General features: G+C 36.9%; 1 protein-coding gene across 2 annotated transcripts in view; it reads right to left on the bottom strand.

The window, feature by feature from the left end:
* SLC15A5 (solute carrier family 15 member 5) overlaps positions 1–13,348 on the bottom strand; it is an 81,994-nt gene extending 68,646 nt beyond the window's left edge. For both annotated transcript variants that reach the window (XM_077871865.1, XM_077871863.1), the window contains exons 1-2: positions 12,972–13,348; positions 8,200–8,422 (exon numbers count right to left, since the gene is read on the bottom strand). In XM_077871865.1, coding sequence (XP_077727991.1) covers positions 8,200–8,422; positions 12,972–13,332 — 584 coding nt within the window. In that variant the 5' untranslated portion in view covers positions 13,333–13,348. The remainder of the gene's footprint in view (positions 1–8,199; positions 8,423–12,971) is intronic.
* Between the last annotated feature and the right edge of the window lie 7,500 nt (positions 13,349–20,848).

Raw genomic sequence — 20,848 nt, 5'->3', positions numbered from 1 at the left:
AACTAAATTCTCATGGCTGTGTTGTTGCAAAGCCATGAGTAGGAGCCATCTGTGCTGGTGTACCCTCTAAGAAGAGGCTAACTTTAGGTGTCTTTTTATACTTCTTCCTAGGTCTTTCTAGTTATCAAGTTGATGACACCACCATTTCCTCATTAGTATAAGCTTTAACATTTGAAATTACTTTTCACTCATGCCTCTCACCACATTTTATATATTATTAATTATAAATATTGTTTTTTTCTCTTTAGAATGGTACTCAAAAGACATGAATTTGGAATGTCTGGGGGCTCAGTTGGTTAAGTATCTGCCTTTGGCTCAGGTCATGATCCCAGGGTCCTGGGATTGAGCCCCATAACCAGCTCCCTACTCAGCAGGCAGCCTGCTTCTCCCTCTTCCTCTGCTTCTCCTCCCTGCTTATGCTCTCTCTCTCTCTCTCTCTCTCAAATAAATAAATAAATTAATTAATTAAAAAAAAGACATGAATTTGAGTGATTACTGTGAGAATCACAAACTGTGTCTTAGGCATTCTGGAAGTTTGGGTCTTTGTTTTTAAAATAGGGATCATACCCTCTAGACAGGGTTTTTGTAAAACCTGAATGAAGAACATTGACTGTAGCTGCACTGCGCTAAGCTAACATCGTCTTGTTCTTCACTTTTCATCCATCTTGATTTCAGAAACAAAACAAGCCGTGAAGTTGGAGCATGGTGAGCAAGGAATAGAGCGTTTGAAGAGAGGATCAGTGAGTACAGGTGATCCAGATTATGCAGGGACTTGAAGTCCATAGTAAGGAGTTTGGTTTTTATTCTTAGTACATTGGGGAGTCATTTGAAGGTGACTGATTAGGGGGCTGAAATGATTTGCTTTCAAATGGGAAAAAGGATTACTGTGTCAGCTCTATGCATGTAGATAGGGCCTGGTAAGGAGACCAATCACAGGTACTGTAGTTGGAAGAGAGCCAGGCGTGAACTTCTGTGGGGGTAGCAAAGTCAAGGAAGAGAGGGAGGTAAGTGTGTGATGTATATTTGGAAAGGAGACATGCGCCCAGCTAGCCTTGTCCTTTCACTCTCCTCTAAACAGGCTTGCTCATTTTCATCCCTATAACTTTTTTTTTAAGATTTTGTTTATTTAATTGAGAGATAAAGAAGAGTGTGTGCATGAGCACACACCGTGTGCAGGGTAGTGGAGGGGGTGTGAGGAAGAGGGAGAAGCAGGCTCCCCGCTGAGCCCCACGTGGGGCTTCATTCCAGGACCCTGGGATCATAACCTGAGCGGAAGACAGATGCGTAACCAACTGAGCCACTAGACACCCCAATCCCTACTTAACTAAAGTCCCATATCAAATTTCTTTTCCTTCATTCAATATTGTCTTAAATAGAAGTTCTCTGAACTTCTAAAACAATCTGTTCTGGAATGATTTCACTTTTGTCCGTTCTGTCTTCTCACTTATAGATTGTCAAGCTCTCTGACAGCAACAGCTTATTCTTTGTCTCCACAGGACATAACATGGTTCTGGGTCCACAGTAAAGGGATAGGAAATAAATGATTGATGAATAACATGGCATCTCATTAAAAATATCAAGTGATCAAACAACAACATATAAAGACAAACTTTCAATAATTGAACTAGGAAAGTGATAAAGCATCAAACATGGCCATGCTGAGGAACCTGGTTTACTATAATTCATGACTAGAAACTTGTCACACTGCAGGTGAGACACAAAGTTAGAGTTTTATAGGACAACTGGATAGAGTCCCTAGGCTCTGTCTCTGGTCATCCATGCTGCTTCAGCTGCACACTTGAGTTGTGGCTGTAGCAACTGGGAGAAGCTGGGGCTGCAAGCAGTGTATATTTCTTTCAATCTTTAGGAAACCCTTTTTTTAAATGTTCAATATTGCTGAGAAAATCCAAGAGGACATTGTGTGGCTCTTCAGAACATGGTGATATAAGCTAAAATGCTCTAAAGAGGGTCAAGGAAAATTATAATTATTCTAAGACTTAAATCTCGTGAAAAGTGGTTAGAAACAAAAGAATTATAGTGTTGAATATCTATGTATAGGAAGAGATTTCACACCAAGTACTAAATGTATTTTAACAAATGCCATCCAACCTATTTGATTGTGTAATTTTCTGGAAGAATTACCTAGTACAAGCATGTTTTATATATGCCTTTATTGATCCATGGACAGGATAAGCCATAGATAATTAAGGGTGAAATTGTATATGTATCAACTGTAAAAAAAAAAAAGAAATAAAAATCCACAGTGTTCAAACTCACCATTAAGACTCCTTTCATCTCATAGCTCACTAGCAAATTGAGTATATAAAGCACCTCTCACACAGAAAGTCAGAGAGCAAAGCACTAAAGCAAAATAAATACCAGTGATTAAGGAAAATTGAAAGCAGCAGTAAAAATATGTTTCCTTAGCCTACTTTTAAATACAGACTGGGAACTGCAAATAACTGGGAGTAGGTATAAGTCTAATTTTTTTTTTTTTGTCTGCGTGATCCTATGGTATTGAATACAAATAAGGTGGGAAAAAACTTGTCGCTGCAAATCTCAACAGTCCCTTTGAAATTATTTCTTTTAAACATTTCCCATAACTTATTTAGTAATAATGAATAAAGTTGCTCAATTTTTTTGTCATTTCTTTGACCCATTTTGACATACTTCAGACTTATTATCAGTGATTTTAGGGAAAATGGTTTGCATTGCTTTGCTTTTGTTTGTTTTTTGTTTTAGTCTAAGAGTGAAGGCAAGTTCTTGGGTCTTTCTGGTAGCAGTGGACAGTTTACAGAGTTCAGGGAGAATATTTTATTTTGCACTGAACAATATTGAGATACTTCACTAGGGGATTGTGGCTCCTGGGTGGGATAAAATGGAACTGTTTAGGAAAGTCAAGGAAACACTTGGTTGCTAATTTCTTGGTGGAAGGTAGTTGTCAATGGTTGCTCCTTTTACCATAACCATTGACCCATTGAAGGACTTCAAGGAAAACTCTGGAAGCCATCAATTTAAGAACGAAGCAGCAAATGGAAATTTTACAATTCTAGGTACTTTTATCTGTAATTTTTTTCAACATTGCAGTTAAAGAAAAGACATTTAAAAGGAAGATTTTTGATTTTTGGTGAGTAGGCAGCACAATTTAAGTAAAGGGAATATTTTTAATTAAGAAATTTAGGAGAATGTCTCACTCTTTATCTCTTACTCTCCTTGCCTCTCCTTCTTTTAACTTACTCTATTCTTTTTCTCTCTTGAATCCCCCTCCTTTTTTCCTTCAACAACCATAACAGTTGTTCCTATATATCCTTTTCTTATTTCCTTCATTTAAGATTTTTAGAACACTGCATGTTTGTTGATGAAAATAAGCCCCTAGTCATGTACCTACCAAGTTGAATAGCAACCAAGCAGGGCTTAAGAAAAAGAAGGAGCAGTAAGCCACATAAAAAATGTGTCTTTCTTTCTTTCTTTCTTTTCTTTCTTTCTTTCTTTCTTTCTTTCTTTCTTTCTTTCTTTCTTTCTTTCTTTCTTTCTTTCTTTCTTTCTTTCTTTTCTTTCTTTCTTTCTTTCTTTCTTTCTTTCTTTCTTTCTTCTTTCTTTTTTCTTTCTTTCTTTCTTTCTTTCTTTTTTTCTTGCTTTTCTTCTTTCTTCTTTCTTTCTTTCTTTCTTTCTTTCTTTCTTTCTCTCTTTCTTTCTCTTTCTTTCCTCTTTCTTTCTTTCTTTCTTCTTTCTTTCTTTCTTTCTTTCTTTCTTTCTTTCTTTCTTTCTTTCTTTCTTTCTTTTCTTTTTACTTTCCTTAATATTCTTTGGTTTCCACAGTTATATGTTGGAGAGGAATTCTGAGTGTATTTCCTGAAAGCTTACAATTTTGGCAAAGGTAAGGAAGGAGGTGACTGTTGTTATTAGAGTGGGTGGGTAGCATTTGTTCAACTTGGCTAGAGCCCATGCAAATAGAATTTTGGAAGGTTTAGTGATTTTTTTTTAAAGCTATTTACAGGCTATGCCTCAGTCTGCACCTCAGATGATATTCTGAGTATTAATACAGTTATTCTATGAACTGCTTTGAATTTGTTGGCTGAAATATACCTTATAAATTATGATTTTACTAGTGCAGAATTAAGTAGATTTCTATTTCTTTTCTCTTCTCAAGGATTAGGTAGGATCTCTGAACCAGATATATTTCTAAGTGTGGTGAAAAATTGCTGGGAATTGTCAAAACTTTCCAAAGCCACGCAGCTTCCAGTATGTGCACTCAAAAAATGTCCAGTTCCATTTCTTTTCAAAATTATCTCTAGACCACATTAGTATCCCCTTTCCTTATACCTCTGGAATTGTTTTCAAAATTCTGAAGCACTTGATAAAAATCGTATGCATTAACAGCGATGCTTCCAGAAAATTCTGATTTTGGGTGTTACAGGTGGGGCCTGGGAAACATTTTTAAATAAAGCCCTTAAGTGATTCTCAAAATTAGATGACTACTTGAGAGCAGTAGTTCTTAAACCTGACTACTTAGGCAACTTAAGAAAGCAAAAAATCCTGGTCTTTGGAACTCATCACAGACCAATATATTTTGGGCTTTTGATATTGAGGCCCAGGAATCAGTATTTTTGAGTCTTCAGGGGGTATGTCCATCTAGGATTGAGGATTGCTGCTTTCAAATAACACTCAAGTGAATAGTAAAACAGCTTCTGAAAAGAAATTCTGTGGGATAATAAATTTTTACCTCTAGTGTCTCCCTAATATAAAAGTTATTAAATTCAAGTATTAACATCAGAATATTTTAGTGTGAGACAAATGTTATGTAGAATCAATCTGTGTACCAGATATTTAAAATTTCTGGAATAGAATAAGTCAGTCTCTAGATTTTTTTCAAACTCTACCAATATTCTATTTGGACTTTTAAATCATGTATAATTCACTCTGGTAACTGGTTAGGAACAGACTATGATATGCAGATCAGATGCAAATTACCAGGTGAAGTAAGTAGAGAAATGTGGAAGCAAGATTTGAAGTTAATTGCAGTAGAATTTAAAATTATGGTTATAGACAGACTTAATTATCCACCTTTCTTTTTGCTTCCAGAAAAGATTCTGCACAGGTGTATTTACCTAGATGATCTCCAATGTGGTGAACTCTTAATTGCACACCTCAGATTTTGGAAAATGCTGGAAGATTCAGGTTCTAATCTAGATAACAGCACAAGGATGTTGGAAGATTATTATGCCTCTTGATTTCAGGGAGTTTAGCTTTATTCTTTCAATAAGGTACATACTTGAGGAAGATCCAGTACCAGATGGTAATGTTGGCTGGGAGTGGTTTTCTCACCTACACTTGGCAGCTCTACTCGGAAGTGGTGCTTTCAATGCTCGAGACTTCCAGTCTATACTATTTAACATAATCACTGGGAAGCTTTAGGTGGTATAGATGCAATGACACATCTCATTAAAGGTCCTGTGACTAGGAACATCTGACATCTGTGCTGAAAATAGAACTGGATGCAACTTTCAAGCGGTTACAGATTCAAGTGGTATGCTGTTTTTTTAAAGACACTACTGAAATTCATTATATTAACCAAGCTTGTGATTTCTAGAAGCATTTTTTACTTGGAGAATAGATTTTAAATTAAGGCACTGCCCATTTAAAGATGGCCTCCTCCTAAATGGGTTCCCTCTTACCCAGAATTTAGACAATGATTTTAGCTGATTTGTCATTTAATAATAATAGCTATCAGAATTTGAGTATCTATGATGTGCTAGGATACTTTATTTATAAGCTATACAAATGCCCCAGAGTATTCTCGTTTTGTGGATGAGATACTGGTGCTCTGAGAAGTAAAGGGACTTGCCGAAAAGCATAAAACTCCTGTGACAGAGCTGGGATACTGTCCCTTCTGTCTTCTGTAAGTGTCTCTGTCCATCTTGCTACCCACCCCTGCAGTATGTATACCAATAGAGTTAGCATTCTTTTCTATAAATTACAAAAAGCAGTTGCCCAGAGAAATTTCCCTGTAGGTTGGTATTATGATTTTAAAAACCCCTCAAAACAAACTACCAAAAAACCTGTAACAAGCAGATTCAGCCTTCAAGAAGCTTACCATCCAGAGAATCCTTTACCACATTAAAAAGTAACATCTTGGTTCCCCATGCACATTTCTAGGTGCTTTAACTTTAGGTTTTAAAAACTCTGCGTGATTATTTTGATTATCTATTTAATTTTAGGGAGAGAGAGAAAAAGAGAAAGCACTTGAGCATGGTGGGAAGGGGGAGGGGGCGGGGAAAGAGAGGACCTCTAACAGACTCCCCACTGAGCATGGAGCTGATGCAATGTGGGCTAGATGTCTTGACCCTGAGATCATGACCTGAGCCAAAAACTGAGTCAGATGCTCAACCAACAGAGTCACCCAGGCGCCCCTGCATGATAGCTTTTATTAGAGATTTTAGTGAAATTAGGAAAGAATAAGAAACCACATTGAAATGCGTTCATTCTAAATTTGGCCTGGCTCCTCACTGCTGCAGAAATTCATTTTCACCCTACTCCCCATCCCCCCTTTAAAGGCCTAAAGTACAAACTCATTGGGAGTCCCCCCTTTCCCAAAGGAAATATTTCATTCATATAATGTCTCCTTTGTAATCAACACTGAGAAATGTCACTTTGATTAAACACAACTCTGAATGACTAAGACCACAGTACAATAAATTCTCCAGAGCTATCTTTCAGAACAACTGATTGCTCTCCAGTCTTAATCCTCTAGAGTCTTATTTAATCAAAATGATGTTGCTAATTAAGGATTAAAACCTTCGAATAGAATAAAAAAGAAGGATTTTTCTTTCTCCTTTGGGCAGGTCAAGGAGGCAGAATTTGCTATAAGAAAGTAGAGAGTCCCTTCCACCTTTGGTAAAACTGCATTATTTTCTGACGTTTGGACTGAATCCAAAATAGGCCTGAGTGCTTTGTAATATTAATATAATTGGGGGGGGAGAGAAAGAGAAAGAGAAAGAGAAAGAGAGAAAGAGAGAAAGAAGAAAGAAAAAGAAAGAAAGAAAGAAAGAAAGAAAGAAAGAAAGAAAGAAAGAGAGGGAGAGAAAGAGAGAAAGAAAGGGAGAGAGAGAGAAAGAAGGAAAGAAAGAAACTGCCTTGGATAGTTATATATACCTAGATTATTTATTCTAAATTCTTTCATTTAATGCTGCTTTAAATATGAATTTTCTTTAAATGTTTTGTCTGATTCTGTCTGTGCATTGATTTTTTTTTTTCCATTGCTAACACTGGGAGAAAGACAGAATAGTTAGAAAAATGTTGACAACTCATTTCACAGAAAAGAGGGAACAAAAGAATGTATCTCAGATCTACTTGACATCCACTGACAAATAATAATAACAACAAAATTCCGTACTAAACACTGAAGAACTCTATGTAAAGATCAAAATTATTTTTTGAATTTGTATTGGATAATAAAAAATCGATTACTTAAAACCACATAAAACTGTCTAAGAACTTGGAGAGAAAAAAGATTCACAGAACAGCAGTTTGATTTTTGTGGAATACAAACTCTTTTAGATGTTAAGGGCAAAGTGGATACAAAACAGAGTTGCTGGTTGATGTTTCCACAAATTATAAAATACTTTTTTCTATCCTCTTTATCTTCTCTGCACTATCCTGTGAATTTATAATCTCTGCCAAATATTAGTCTCTTCCAGTGTGGGCAGAACTGGTAATAGCTACCACTTATTTTCACCTACTATGTGCCAGGTTCTCTGGCTGCAAGACACATCTTATTGCCTCTAATAAAACCCAAGAAGAGGTATTATAACCTTTTACAAATGATTAAGCTGAAACTTTTTGAGAATAAATGACTTGACCAAGGTCAGATAGCTTGTGTTAAGTAGAGTAAAGGCTTATTTGGCTCCAAAGCCACCTTCTATTAAGTATGACAAGCCACCTCACATTTGTTTATAATTTATCTATGTGTTTTAGGAAGGCTCTGGTAAGCTGTGTTGGTCTGTACCTGACTCATAGACTCTCACAGTTACTGGCTGAATCATTGTCATAGGCACTGTCACGTCATCACTTTACCAAGGCCAGTCAATGACAAACAGTGAATTACTACCATCAAAATGGGAGCAGAGAGCAAACAATGAGAAATCTCAGAAGAGGAGAAATGTCATAAGCCTCATTTCTTTCCTGGCCAGTGATGCTTACCAGTTAAAAAAAGACATCTGTTTCTGGGATCCATACTCCTGAAGGCTGTAAGCACTCAGTGGGCAGACGATGGCTCTCATTCCTCCTGTGCCAAGGCAGATGGCTAATAGCGCTATGTAAAACAGCCTGTTCTGCTCTTTTTTTGGTATATTGTTAATCATATGGTAAGTGCCTATATAGAAATCTTCCAAGGGAAAAGCAACCACAGATAACAAAGCAGAGCCTGTAGGTAGAGAAAAAAGGAGAATAAATATGGCATAGACCAACTGAATCACCAAATGGCATTATAAATAAGGTTTTCCTCTGAAAGTAGCATCCTTATGTGATTTTTTTCATTGAAATATTTGTTAGTCACTGCAATTCTGGAGATAGCATGATTTCCTAAATGTGAAAAATTTCAATAGGTGTTTTAATTCATCCAGAGGCCTAATTATTCCCCCCCCCCCCTTAACTTGACCTATCTCCTCTCTCAGAATGTATAAGCAAACCATGTCCATTCTAACAAAATTTGGAAATATATAAGAAATGAGAGATGCCTGTAATCTCACCCCCAGAGAAAACCACTGTTAGTAAGGGTTATTTGTTCTCAATCACTAGAGAGATAGAAAATTTGAAGATCTCAGACTTATAAGGAGCCTGTTAAAGAAAATGTTTTACAGAGAACATTATCATAGTGGTAAGAAGAATATAGATCTCTTTTCTTTTTCTACTTCTCTTTCTCCTTTTCCTGCCCTTTGATTTCTCTCACTTCTTATGCCACTGAGCAGAGCCATCTTGGCACACACAAAGGTGAGAAGGTGAGGTGGGTGATTCAGTACAGGGCGGGAGAAGAGGAGGACAGGAAAGGACAAGGAGTGGGTGGTGAGCCTCTTCTCAACTCCATCTCTCAGGGACTACAACACTTTCCTTGTTTAATAGAAATTATGATTCAATTCCATACTTTTGCTAAGATCTTTAAATTCTGTAAAACATTTACATGTATTATGTTGTTTCATCTTGGAAAACCTTTGTGATGTCAGAAGATAGATTTTCTTAGTCCAATTAAAAAAAAAAAAAACACAACTCAGGTTTGGTGAGATTAAGTGGCTTTCCCAATGTTACAGAGTAACCCGATATAATCTGCCACTTTTTGTAATTCTCGTCAACTGGTCAAATCATCTTTTTTTTTTTTTTTTCTTTTTGTCAATTTGATTAGCGAAAAATGGCTTCTCCCTATTACTTTTGTCCTCCATTTTATTGATTTAGCATTCATATTTTTGGTATGATTTTTTTATTTTTAATTTTTAAAAAAGATTTTATTTATTTATTTGAGAGATAGAGATAGTGAGAGAGCATGAGGAAGGAGGAGATGGAGAGGCAGGCTCCCTGCTGAGCAGGGAGTCCTATGCCAGACTCAAATCCAGGACCCTGGGATCATGATTTAAGCCAAAGGCAGACACTCAACCAATTGAGCCACCTAGGTGCTGGTATGATTTTTTTTAAAGATTTATTTTTATTTGTTTATTTATGAGAGAGAGAGAGAGAGAGAGAGAGAGGCAGAGACACAGGAGGAAGGAGAAGCAGGCTCCATGCAGGGAGCCCCACGCAGGACTCGATCCTGGGACTCCAGGATCGTGCCCTGGGCCAAAGGCAGGTGCCAAACCGCTGAGCCACACAGGGATCCCCTGATTTTATTTTATTTTATTTTATTTTATTTATTATTTTATTTATTTATTTATTTATTTTTAATGATAGTCACACACACAGAGAGAGAGAGAGAGAGAGAGAGGCAGAGACATAGGCAGAGGGAGAAGCAGGCTCCATGCACCGGGAGCCTGACGTGGGATTCGATCCCGGGTCTCCAGGATCGCGCCCTGGGCCAAAGGCAGGCGCCAACCCGCTGCGCCACCCAGGGATCCCTATTTATTTATTTTTAAATGGTGGCTGTATGTGTTTAGTTTTCTCATTTGGACTATAAGTTTCTTAAAGGCAGAAATTAGGTCTAATGTTTTTTCTCCCTTATAGTGGACTTTACAATCTGAAGAATATGTGTACTCAGTATGTGGTATCAAAATGATTTATCATGAGAGTAGGCCCTGTAAGTTAGTGAGTTTGAAATGTTTCCTATTAAGTTTGGCCAAATATGATCCCAGCTGCTTTCTCTCTGCCCCTCAATCCTCCTTGTCTCTGGAAGTGTGATGTAAAGCCTGCTTAGGCTAAGGGTTAACCAAAGGAGATGGGCAGAGGAGTTACTTCTTGCAGCAGCCATATATTTAGAGACAAAGCACTTTTAGTGGTACCTTTGTGCAAATTAAGAAGGCACTCTACTTCCATCTCTTGAGAAAAGGTCATAATATACTGATTGCATTAGATCAAAACTTTATTTTTATCTGTTATAAAATTGAAGTAATAAAAATACAAGTCTATGACATGTATGATAGAGTCTCTTCGATGTGTGCTATTGTGCACTACAAAATCAGCACATATCCTTAGTAGCTCTGTATAAAACACCAGGATGTGTCATATCTTCTGCTAGGTGGTGGGGGACAGCTGACTTTCCACTCCAGGAGCTAACAAGTCCATCGTAGAAGACAGACATGCAGATGGAAATTATAATGTGGTAAGTGAAATTGTAGAGGTATGATTAGAATGTGGTTGAACACCTTGGGTCTTAAAGGGAGGACAGGATTTTTCTTGTCTTGGCTATGGGGTAGAGAAATAAAGGAAGGTTGATAAATTCAGGCATAGAAAAAAGTATAAGTAACAGGAGAGAAGTAGGGGATTAGAGGCAAGCAAGAACTTCAGCATGGTTGAGGTCATTTTTGAGACAAAAGTCTGGTAAGGTAAATTTGGGACAGATTGTAAAGATTCTTATGAACTAAATTAGGTATTGTTTTTTAGGCAAGAGAGCCAATATATAGATGTATTCTTTGAGCAAGTCAATGTTGTGAGTAGAAAGGTGTATGGATTGGAGTCACACTGATTGTCTGATAGCCCAGTAAGCAGGCCATTGTAATGGCCTTGAAAAAGAAAGCTGGATTTTGAGCTAAGGGTTAGCATTTGAAACAAAAGGCACATTTTTTATAGAAACTCTGATACTCAGTGATTGGTTAGAATTTGATGGCAGCCATGAGTAAGGAGCACAAGGAAATAGCTTTTAGTAAGAAAATGAATGGCTATGGATCTGACTTAGGTCTTTTGTTTGTCAAATTCCAAAATTTGGACTCAATTCTAGTCTGATGCTTACACAGGAATTTAGACTGATAGGAATTGCCGTGTTAAATAAGAAGTTGACAAGTACCATGGATATGGCCTGTTACCAATTTGAGAAAAGTAAATCATTCAGACACTAACTTAAATGACTCCTCATCAGAAAACATTCCCTGATACAGAACAGCAATCATGTCACTGTCTAGTCTGTTCTGTCCCTTACCCACCTATATTTTTCATCATAATACTCCTGAACACCTTACATAATATCTTTTGCTTATTTGTTTTCTCTTTTCCACACTGGAAAGTCAACTTTGGTAAAAAGAGATTGCTTTCTTTTCTGTTGCATTCCCAGATCCTGGGACAATGCCTGGCACTGAGTGGCCACTGAAGAATATTTGCTGAATGTCGGATGAATATTTGCCATGCAGTGACTTCATTTTTACTTAACAAAACTGATGAGTTATGTTTGGATCACAATCTAATTGATGAATGGTGAATGGCAATTTATTGGAGGGTTTGTTGAATACTTGATATTCATCCCTCACTCATTTATCTCTTCCCTTGTCTCCCCACACTTGCATTTCTGCTAAATTTCTCAGTATCGGTAAACCACATACTAGCTTCCTAAGTCCCTCAGCTCAGAAACTTGGAGTTAATTTTTGTTCCTCATAATATTTGTGCTCTTGTTTAGTTGCCATGTTTTTACAGTTTTTCATATGCTTTCTCCTGGATTGACATTTCTCCTAGACCATGCTCCTGAGGTATTCTGGTCTCCCTCTATTAAACCTCTCACTTTGGTTGCCTATCTTGTTTATTGAAGAAAAAACATTTCCCAGATATTTTCATCATATCTTCAGTAACTCCTTGTTATACAGAAGAACAACTGAACTTTTTAGTCCAAAATTCTAGACTGTTCATCAACTCACTCTCTGTACCTTATCAAACAATCTTGACATTTCTCCAACATTTCTCACAATCACTTCACTCCCAAAGTTTTGTAGATATATTTATTTTTCTCTATGCAAAGAAGCCTACTGTAGTGTTTGAATTTATTAATGTATTTAGCATGTAACCATAGTTCATAATATAGAAATCATATCTTCATATGCAATCTTAATTACTATATGACTAATTAAAAACCACCTTTTGATGAGAACATTCTTCAATTGTTTTACATGAACTTCAAAAATCTTTAGCACACTTCATCTTAGCTGTGAAGCAAATGAACCTCATGTTTCATTTAGAATTTGTCACAAATTTGGGCTTGGAGTAGCAAGGGGGAAAAGAAGTGTGTTTGAGGAGTACAGAAGATAGATATGTAAAGAGATAATTATTATAAAATACAATCAGTACAACAATATAGGTATCAAAGCATCCACATATCCACACACACACACACGCGCACATACATTTACTAACATCCCCCAAATAATACAGAGAACAAAGCAAATTGAAACAACATTCTTACTTCATTTATCACATTTTACACTAAGAACAAGATAAAGATAACAGAGAGTAAAAATTCTAACAAAAATCTATTCAACTAAGTTGCAAAACGATCCAGCCAGAAGGACACTCACCCAGAAAATGTAGACATAAGCAAACATATACCAGTTTGTTTCTTCCTAGACAGACATCAGCAAGCCATCCTGCAAACATTGGGCTAAGTACTGAAGTTCCAATAAAACACAAGTTCAAAATGGCTGCTTGGTAATTGGGATAGCCAAGCTTGACAGTGCAAAAGGGGATCATATTGCAGACAACTTCAAAGAAAGTGAACCTCTCACACATCTCCACCAGAAGCAAGCAGATTCCAACCCAAATTTTTTTCACAGTATATCCCAAAGAGAAATAACCAGGTTGCCTTATAGATTTCTCCTTCTCAGTGCTGTGATGTAAGGATACTTTCTCATCCATTATTTTCAAATCTGTAACAGACATGACTCCCCTTCTCAAATACAACTTATGTCAGTGTTTTGAACTGGGTGATTTTTTACTCCCACCCTCCTAATGAAAAAATAAATAAGATCTCTGCTTTGAATTTCACAGCTCCATGCTAAAGTTTCGCAAGGTTCTTTTGCACATTAATGTTGGGGAGCACAGGAGAGGAGACACAAGGATTTAAATGTTCATGGTAGCCCAGAGTAGCCAAATCTGATTTGTTTGTCTAATTATTTGGAGGCTAATTAGGCTCTTCCTCCAAACGTATATTGTATTACACGAATCTTGTTGCATATGTGTGGAAACTCATCTGTCTCACACTGATAAAGGTTTAAATACTGAGGCAAAAGAAGCAGTTTTTCGAGAGAATTTGAGCGCTAGATCAAGAAATAATTTGAGCCTAATAATTTCTGATACTTTAATTAAACAAGCCAGAACGGCACCAAGAGATAAAGCGCGGAAGGAAATCTGTTTTGAGGGGGCAGGATACCTTATCATTATTACATTTCTTGTTATTTTTGGTTGGAATTCTGATAAGAAAGCTAATTAGGTAACAAAAAGTGCTAGTACATTTAGGTAACAAGCAGAGTTTGTAAGAAAGTAATTTAAGTGCGCTAATGAAAGGAGAAAATATTAAACAAAAACCCTTTTTCCTTTAAGTTGACCCCATGCTTGTAGAACAGCCTCTCGGAGGAAATCAAAATCAAAAGGTGCTTTTTGACTCCTTATTATTAGTCAGCAGCAGGGATGCAGCAACCATCCCACACATGCTTTGGGGAATATTGGATCCGGTATCACCCCGACCCTCCTCCAGCTGGGTGAGTGGATGTTAGCATTCTATTTTGGAAAGCAGGAGGGCACCAATTAAGCTAAAAAAGCAGCAGCAAAAGAGGAACACTTGAACATTTCTGGATTTAGCTGCAAGGACATAGGAAGATGAGGAGATGGAACTATTGGCTTAAAGTCATAATTCAACAGTTACTCAAGTAAAGGAATGTTAATTTTATGTTGGAGTCAGAAGCAGAAGCCTGATAAGGGCTTTTGACTCTGATTCTTATCTTTTGACCTGAGAGATTGGGAGCAAATGCTTTGCTTCAGCTCCTACTAATAGTTTCATTCTATTTTCATCTGCTCAGCATCCACTTCCCCCTCTTTGGTAACAACGCCCTATTTTTCCTTTGTGTAGAGTGATCATGCAATATGTTATCTAAACTTGGACATTTTCGTGAGTGAACATAAAGCTATTTATAGTTCTTCCTGAAAAGTCGATAGAAACTGGCACCACCTAGGGCAAGCCCCAAGATAGTCTTACTGTTGGGGAATAACTGCCATCTATTCCATGGGATCCTGGTGGGGTTTTCTTCTGGCCAAAGGAATCAGCGCATGGTCCCATGCAATCCTCTTCTATTTCCTCCCTGAGAATTTTCATCATGGGTGGAATGATTCCAGTTTGGATGTGCAAGCGGAGTCATTCAGGTGTAGCTCTCAAAAAAGGGATTGTTCATGAGGTACTGATGGAGAATTCAGTGCCATCCTGGTTGGTATTCTTCAGGAGACATGATTAGTTGTTCTTCTGTAAAGGACTCACTTTTCAGTCAATTTTAGTTTTGACTAAGTTAGACATGCTTGATTTCTGTGGTTTACAGAGAACCCTAAGTGATACTTTGTTGTTGTTTGTCCCAAGTTCAGGGAACAGTTTTTTCCCCAGCCACTGGGTATATATTTAATTAGCACCTGACACAGGGGTGTATCAGAAGTAGGATAGCGCTAACCCTTTCCAGGGCCTGATGATTAGCATGTTTGAATTCTTCAGCTACAGTGCATTTCCTTGTCCCCAGACGGGCCACAGGTAATGCAAACATGTGGTTTGGAGGTGGTTGAGTCTGGAAGTGCAACAGCAATTACTGAGTCGAGTTAAAGCAATAGGAAAACACCTCTTTTTTTTTTTTTTTAACTATTTCTCAATATCAACCTCAGAGAGAGCTTAAAGGACCAAGCGTCAATTCCACTAGACAGTAACACTTTGCAGGGATCAGTGAATACCATCACCTTTATCAACAAATTTGAGCCTGTAAATGAGGCTTATGCTAACTTCCTGCAAACTTTCGCCAACCCGTCTCCCCTCCCCCCCAAACATCAGGCTTGTTTTCTTTCTCACTCCAGCTCCCTTAATAAAATCATATTTTCCCTCCATTTTAAAAGCAATGCATGTACCCTAGATCCAACCTGGAAAATATCTGGAAATAGAAAAAGAGTGAGAGTTTTTGCAGAATTTATTTTGCTGTTTTCCCCTGTAACTCTTTTTTATTAATAGACTTTAAATATTTAAATTATATAATTATATGCACCTACTGTATAATGCATTTTATATCCCTTTTGTAGGTAATTTAACATTCCATTATGAAGTCTTTGTGAACATAAATTTCTATGGTTGCATTAATAGATACATCATTCACTTAACTATTCCTCCATTTTTGGTTGGTTACATTTGTCCCAGATCAGTTATAACCCAGATGTTCTTTAACTTTTGAATATAAATTTACATCTAAAAGAAAAAACACCTTTATAAACAATGCTAGAATGAGTATTTATTCATAAAGCTTTGCCTATTTCCACATTACATTCTTTTAAAAAATTTAAATATTTGTTTCAGGTGTACAATTAGTGTTTCAACACTTATATACAATACCCAGTGCTCATCACAAGTGTACTCCTTAATCCCCATCACCTGTTTAACAGGTCCCCCCCACCCATCTGGTAATGCTCAGTTTGTTCTCTATAGTTAAGAGACTGTTTCTTGGTCTTCTTCTCTCTTCTTTCCCCCTATGATCATTTGTCTTGTCAACAATAGCCAAATTATGTAAAGAGCCCAGGTGTCCATTGACTGTTGAATGGATAAGAAGAGGTGGTATGTATACACATACACACACACACACACACACACACACGGAATATTACTCAGCCATCAAAAAGAATGAAATCTTGCCCTTTGCAATGACAAGGATGGAGCTAGAGAGTATTATGCTAAATAAAATAAGTTAGAGAAAGACAAATATATGAAGTCACTCACATATGGAATTTAAGAACCCACATTATACTCATAGACTAGTATTTAACCATATTACTGAGTTAAAATGTGGGAAAGCTTTCAGGCATGTTGACATAAATCAAATTGCAATATAAACTTCAGGTGTTTTTTTTTTTTTTTTTTTAATTGAAAAGCCTTTGTTGTTTTTTGGAATGCAAAGACTATACTTAACAGTAGCATTCTTCATTGGCAAAACAAAAGTCATAAGTCAATGTGTAGGGTGGTGTTGACCATACTTATAAGTATTGGAAAATGTATCTTATTTAATATGGAAAATTAGTCACAAGCTCATTTGATGAAGTAATGATCCTCCATGGTTTTTACTAAGAAGCCAGAGCGTGACTGCATCAGATCCCATGAGGGCTGCGATAATGTACCAGAAATGGAACCCTTGATTTTAAGGAGGCTATTTTTAGCAATGCAGGATTATAAAGTATTTTTATAATCTCCAAGTTGATTATAACTTTTGAGAAAGCTGTAGTATTTTACAATGTGTTACTGTAACACTTTCAAATTTTATGTACATTTGTGGAATGACTTTTCATAGGTCTTCTAAACACTTAATAAGCATTTTTTAAGGGAAGAGCTTTCCTAGCTCAATAATTCTCTGTATATGATAAGCACAAAGGTCATTTGAAGATATTTACTCTTTTAGGCCTATCAATTCCATTTTATTCCGCTGACTATGAAGTTTGGTAAAAACCTGGTTTGAATGTTGTCAAGAACATGACCAAGGACTGGCCTTAACTATAACTTAATTATTAAAAATTGTGCACAAAGACTTGTTGGGATGAAATTTTTGCTGCATTGTTCAGGCTGAAAGTGGAAACGCAAAGGTACATATTGGGCTGTAGTTTTGTTTTAGGAAAGACATTCTGTGTTAATCCTTACTCTTCCATTATACAGAGGTTCTGGCAATTGTATATATTTCTACCCTGGTCCTTTTATCTAGTGAGAAAGAGAATTACTTCAGACCCCAGCAGATAATAGCTCATGCAGTCCCGAGTACACAGAAAATGTTCCATTCTTCTTTTTCTGTGGATAACTAATAATGAAGGCCATTGTCTTCCAGAGGGGATTTTCTTCCATACCAACTAATGACTATTATAAATTTTGCTATTGCACTGAACTCTACATAGAAGATATATGTGTATAAAGTCAGTAAGATGAGAAGGATTTATCACATGTACACTGTAATACTTTCATGTGTCACCTTGGCTAGGCCACAATGCCCAGATAATTTGGCCAAACAACATTCTGGATGCTTCTATGAAGGCATTTTTGGATGAGATTTATGTTTCAATCACTGACTTTAAGCAAAACAGATTGCTTAATCCAATCAATTGAAGGCCAAAATAGAACAAAAGGCTCACTCCCCTGAGCAGAAGGTGATCCTTAAGGAAATTGCCTTTGGACTTCCCTACAATATAGGCTCTTCCTGTTTTTCCTTTGGTCCAGAACTGTAACTTTCTCCTGGTTTTCGAGCCTCTCAGAGTCCTCAATCAGATATAGGACTCATAAAACCTCCACAATCATGTAAATCAATTCCTCACAATAATCAATTCCTACATAGAAGATAAATGTGTATCCTTTTGGTTCTGTTTCTCTGGAAAATGTTGACTGATCAAAACCATCCATACCATCCCTATTTTTCTGTCTTTGTTTTGATCATGAAGGAAAAACAAAGATGTACTTAAGAATATGGAATTGATTAGCTACCAAACCTATATGTGTAACCAGGACATTTGTCCTGAGTTTCTGGTAAACTGATGGACATCACCATCTAGATTTCTACTGAAAAATTCAGATTCATCACATCCTATGCTAACTCATTATCTTCTTTCCAGGTCCTACTCCTCTTGCTCTACTTTCTTTAACATCACCACCTACCCAAATATTCAGACTTGGAAACTGTGAGATTTCTTAGACTTTTTCTTTATTGTTTACTCACCTCTTTTATCTATCCTTTCGTAGAAAATATTTGTTGGGTTCTTTCCACGTGCCAGGCACCATCCTAGACTTTGGGAGCATGAAAGTAGTGTCAATTCAACCTTCTAAATGTTTCACAAATCCATCTTTTTCTTCTTCACCTTTTCTACCCTGATCTAAATTTGAATTTTTAACCTTTCTCCCTTTCTCACTGCCTCCAGTTTGGCTTCCTTTGATCTCAACCCCAGTCATGTGTACATTATTTTCACCTATTTGCCATACCTGTGTATTCTCTTGTCCCTCTGACTGTCCTGATTTTTTTCATATGTTATATTATTTCCTTAGCAGTATTGTTTAGAATGATTTGCTCTTTAAAATCAAGTAAGTCTATTTAACAGGAAAAATTAAATAATTACTATAAATGGTATCACTCACCCTAATAGAAGATAAACATAATAATACTAATTAAAAATAATACCTAACATTTATTAAGTGCTTTTCGGTCAGGCTCTGTTCTAAGAATTAATTCACTTATTTTTGAAACTACTTGATGGCATAAATGTTATTTTTATGAACTCCATTTCACAGTTATGGAAACTGAGGCCCAGAATCCAAATAACTTATTCAAGATAATCAATTCTAGAGCAGAAACTTCAACCTAGGTGTTCTGACTCCAGAGCCTACACCTAACAGATGCTTTTTCTTTTTATATAATAAGAATATGGAAAGATATGTAAAAACAAAAACAGTTTTTTTTTTCACAGAATTCTACATTATTTAATGCCCAAACTACATATCACCTAAAGTCATTTCCAATTCCAAGATATCGGGGAACATTCTTCCATTTAATTCTCCCTAAACTCTCCAGAGGCTTTTTAAAAAATTTTGAATTTGGTCAGCCCCGGTGGCTTAGCAGTTTAGTGCTGCCCTCAGCTCAGGGTGTGATCCTGGAGACCCGGGATTGAGTCCCACGTCAGGTTCCCTGCATGGAGCTTGCTTCTCCCTCTGTCTCTGTCTCTGTCTCTGTCTCTGTCTCTCTCTCTCTCTCTCTGTGTCTCTAATAAAAAAAAAATCTTAAAATTTTGAATTTGATCAATTTTCTTCCATGCTTAAAGTCATTGAACAACTCCTTTAGACTAAGAGATTAAATTAAAAATTCTTTGCTGGCACCTAAGGCCTCTGAAGATCAAGTTGCTGCCTTGTGACAAGAATCTTCCCTTGCCAGTCTGCCATGGAGCTGGATAACATACTCACAGTTTCATGACTAGGCTATGCTTTTTTATCTTTTCATGCTTTTCACATGCTACTGCTTCTGCCTGGAACACTTCTCCACTCAGGGAGCCTATTTTCATTCCTTAAAACTCAGCATAAGTATCACATCCTCAGGAAAGGCTCCTCTGATTCTCAGATAATCTTTTCTGTGCTCTGAAAACACTATACCTCTTTTTCTCTTTCCCTTCTCTTTCTCTTTTTCTCTTCCTCTTTTTTCTCTTTCTTTCTTTTTTCTCTCTCTCTTTTAATGCATAATGTTATGTTCTATTAATTAGTCTGCATGACTATTTTCTGCACTGATTATGAGATCTTGGAGAACAGGAGCAGTTTACTACTTGATTTTATAGCCCCACTGCCTAGCACATTGTCTGGAATGTACTAGTTGCCTTAGTATGTGTCTAGTGGCTGACGGTGGCTATGCCATTTGCCAAATTCAGATACAAATAACCTTTATTCAGAGTTCTCAAAGAAGTGCTATTCCTTTGGTTTTCTCAGTCTGCTACCAGGATCTTGACTCTAGTAACTGAGTAAAATCCACTTGATGCCTATGTATTAAAACATTTTGAATGGATGAATGTGTTGTTGACTTCCTGAATGAATACATGAAAGAATGTTTTAGGATTAGATATTTGGGGGACATTATGAAGAAAACAACAGCATCCCTGTGTACCAGTGGACTTTATCTAACTATAACCCAATATTTATTAAGTGCCCAGTAGAAGCCAGGCCCTGAGTATCCCATAATGACCAAAATACCAGCCTTGACTTTCTGGGGCTTACCATGTAGTAAGGAATATCAACAATCAAGCAAGAACTACAGTCCAGTGAGCTATGTGTCATGATGGAGGATAAAGAAAGTGCCACAGAAAATACAGTAGTGCTTGTATCCGATATCAGCAAATTCACAAAAAGGTTTCCATTGAAGCAATATCTATGCTTGGGTTCTTTTGAGGGATAGAATTCAGTTTGTGGAAAATATGTAAGGCGAAGGGTTTCCTAACAGAGTGTGTTGTCTGTAATATAGAGCATTTACTCTGAAAGACCTGAGAATTTGTTTTTAATGGCTCAAGGCAGGAGCAGAGTCAGAAGATCTGGTTCAGAGAGCGCACTGGCATGACTCAATAATTTCTAGCTACTTCTTTTTCCCACCATTACCACCTAGAGTATGAATATAGCAATCTAGGTAAAAATAAATAGGGGAAAAAAAGCACTGGGATTTGATAGAAA

The sequence above is a fragment of the Canis aureus genome, chromosome 25 (assembly GCF_053574225.1).
Source record: "Canis aureus isolate CA01 chromosome 25, VMU_Caureus_v.1.0, whole genome shotgun sequence".
NCBI classification, from domain to species: domain Eukaryota; kingdom Metazoa; phylum Chordata; class Mammalia; order Carnivora; family Canidae; genus Canis; species Canis aureus.
Note: the sequence above shows the minus strand (reverse complement) of the source record. Positions and strands in the feature narration are given on the sequence as shown.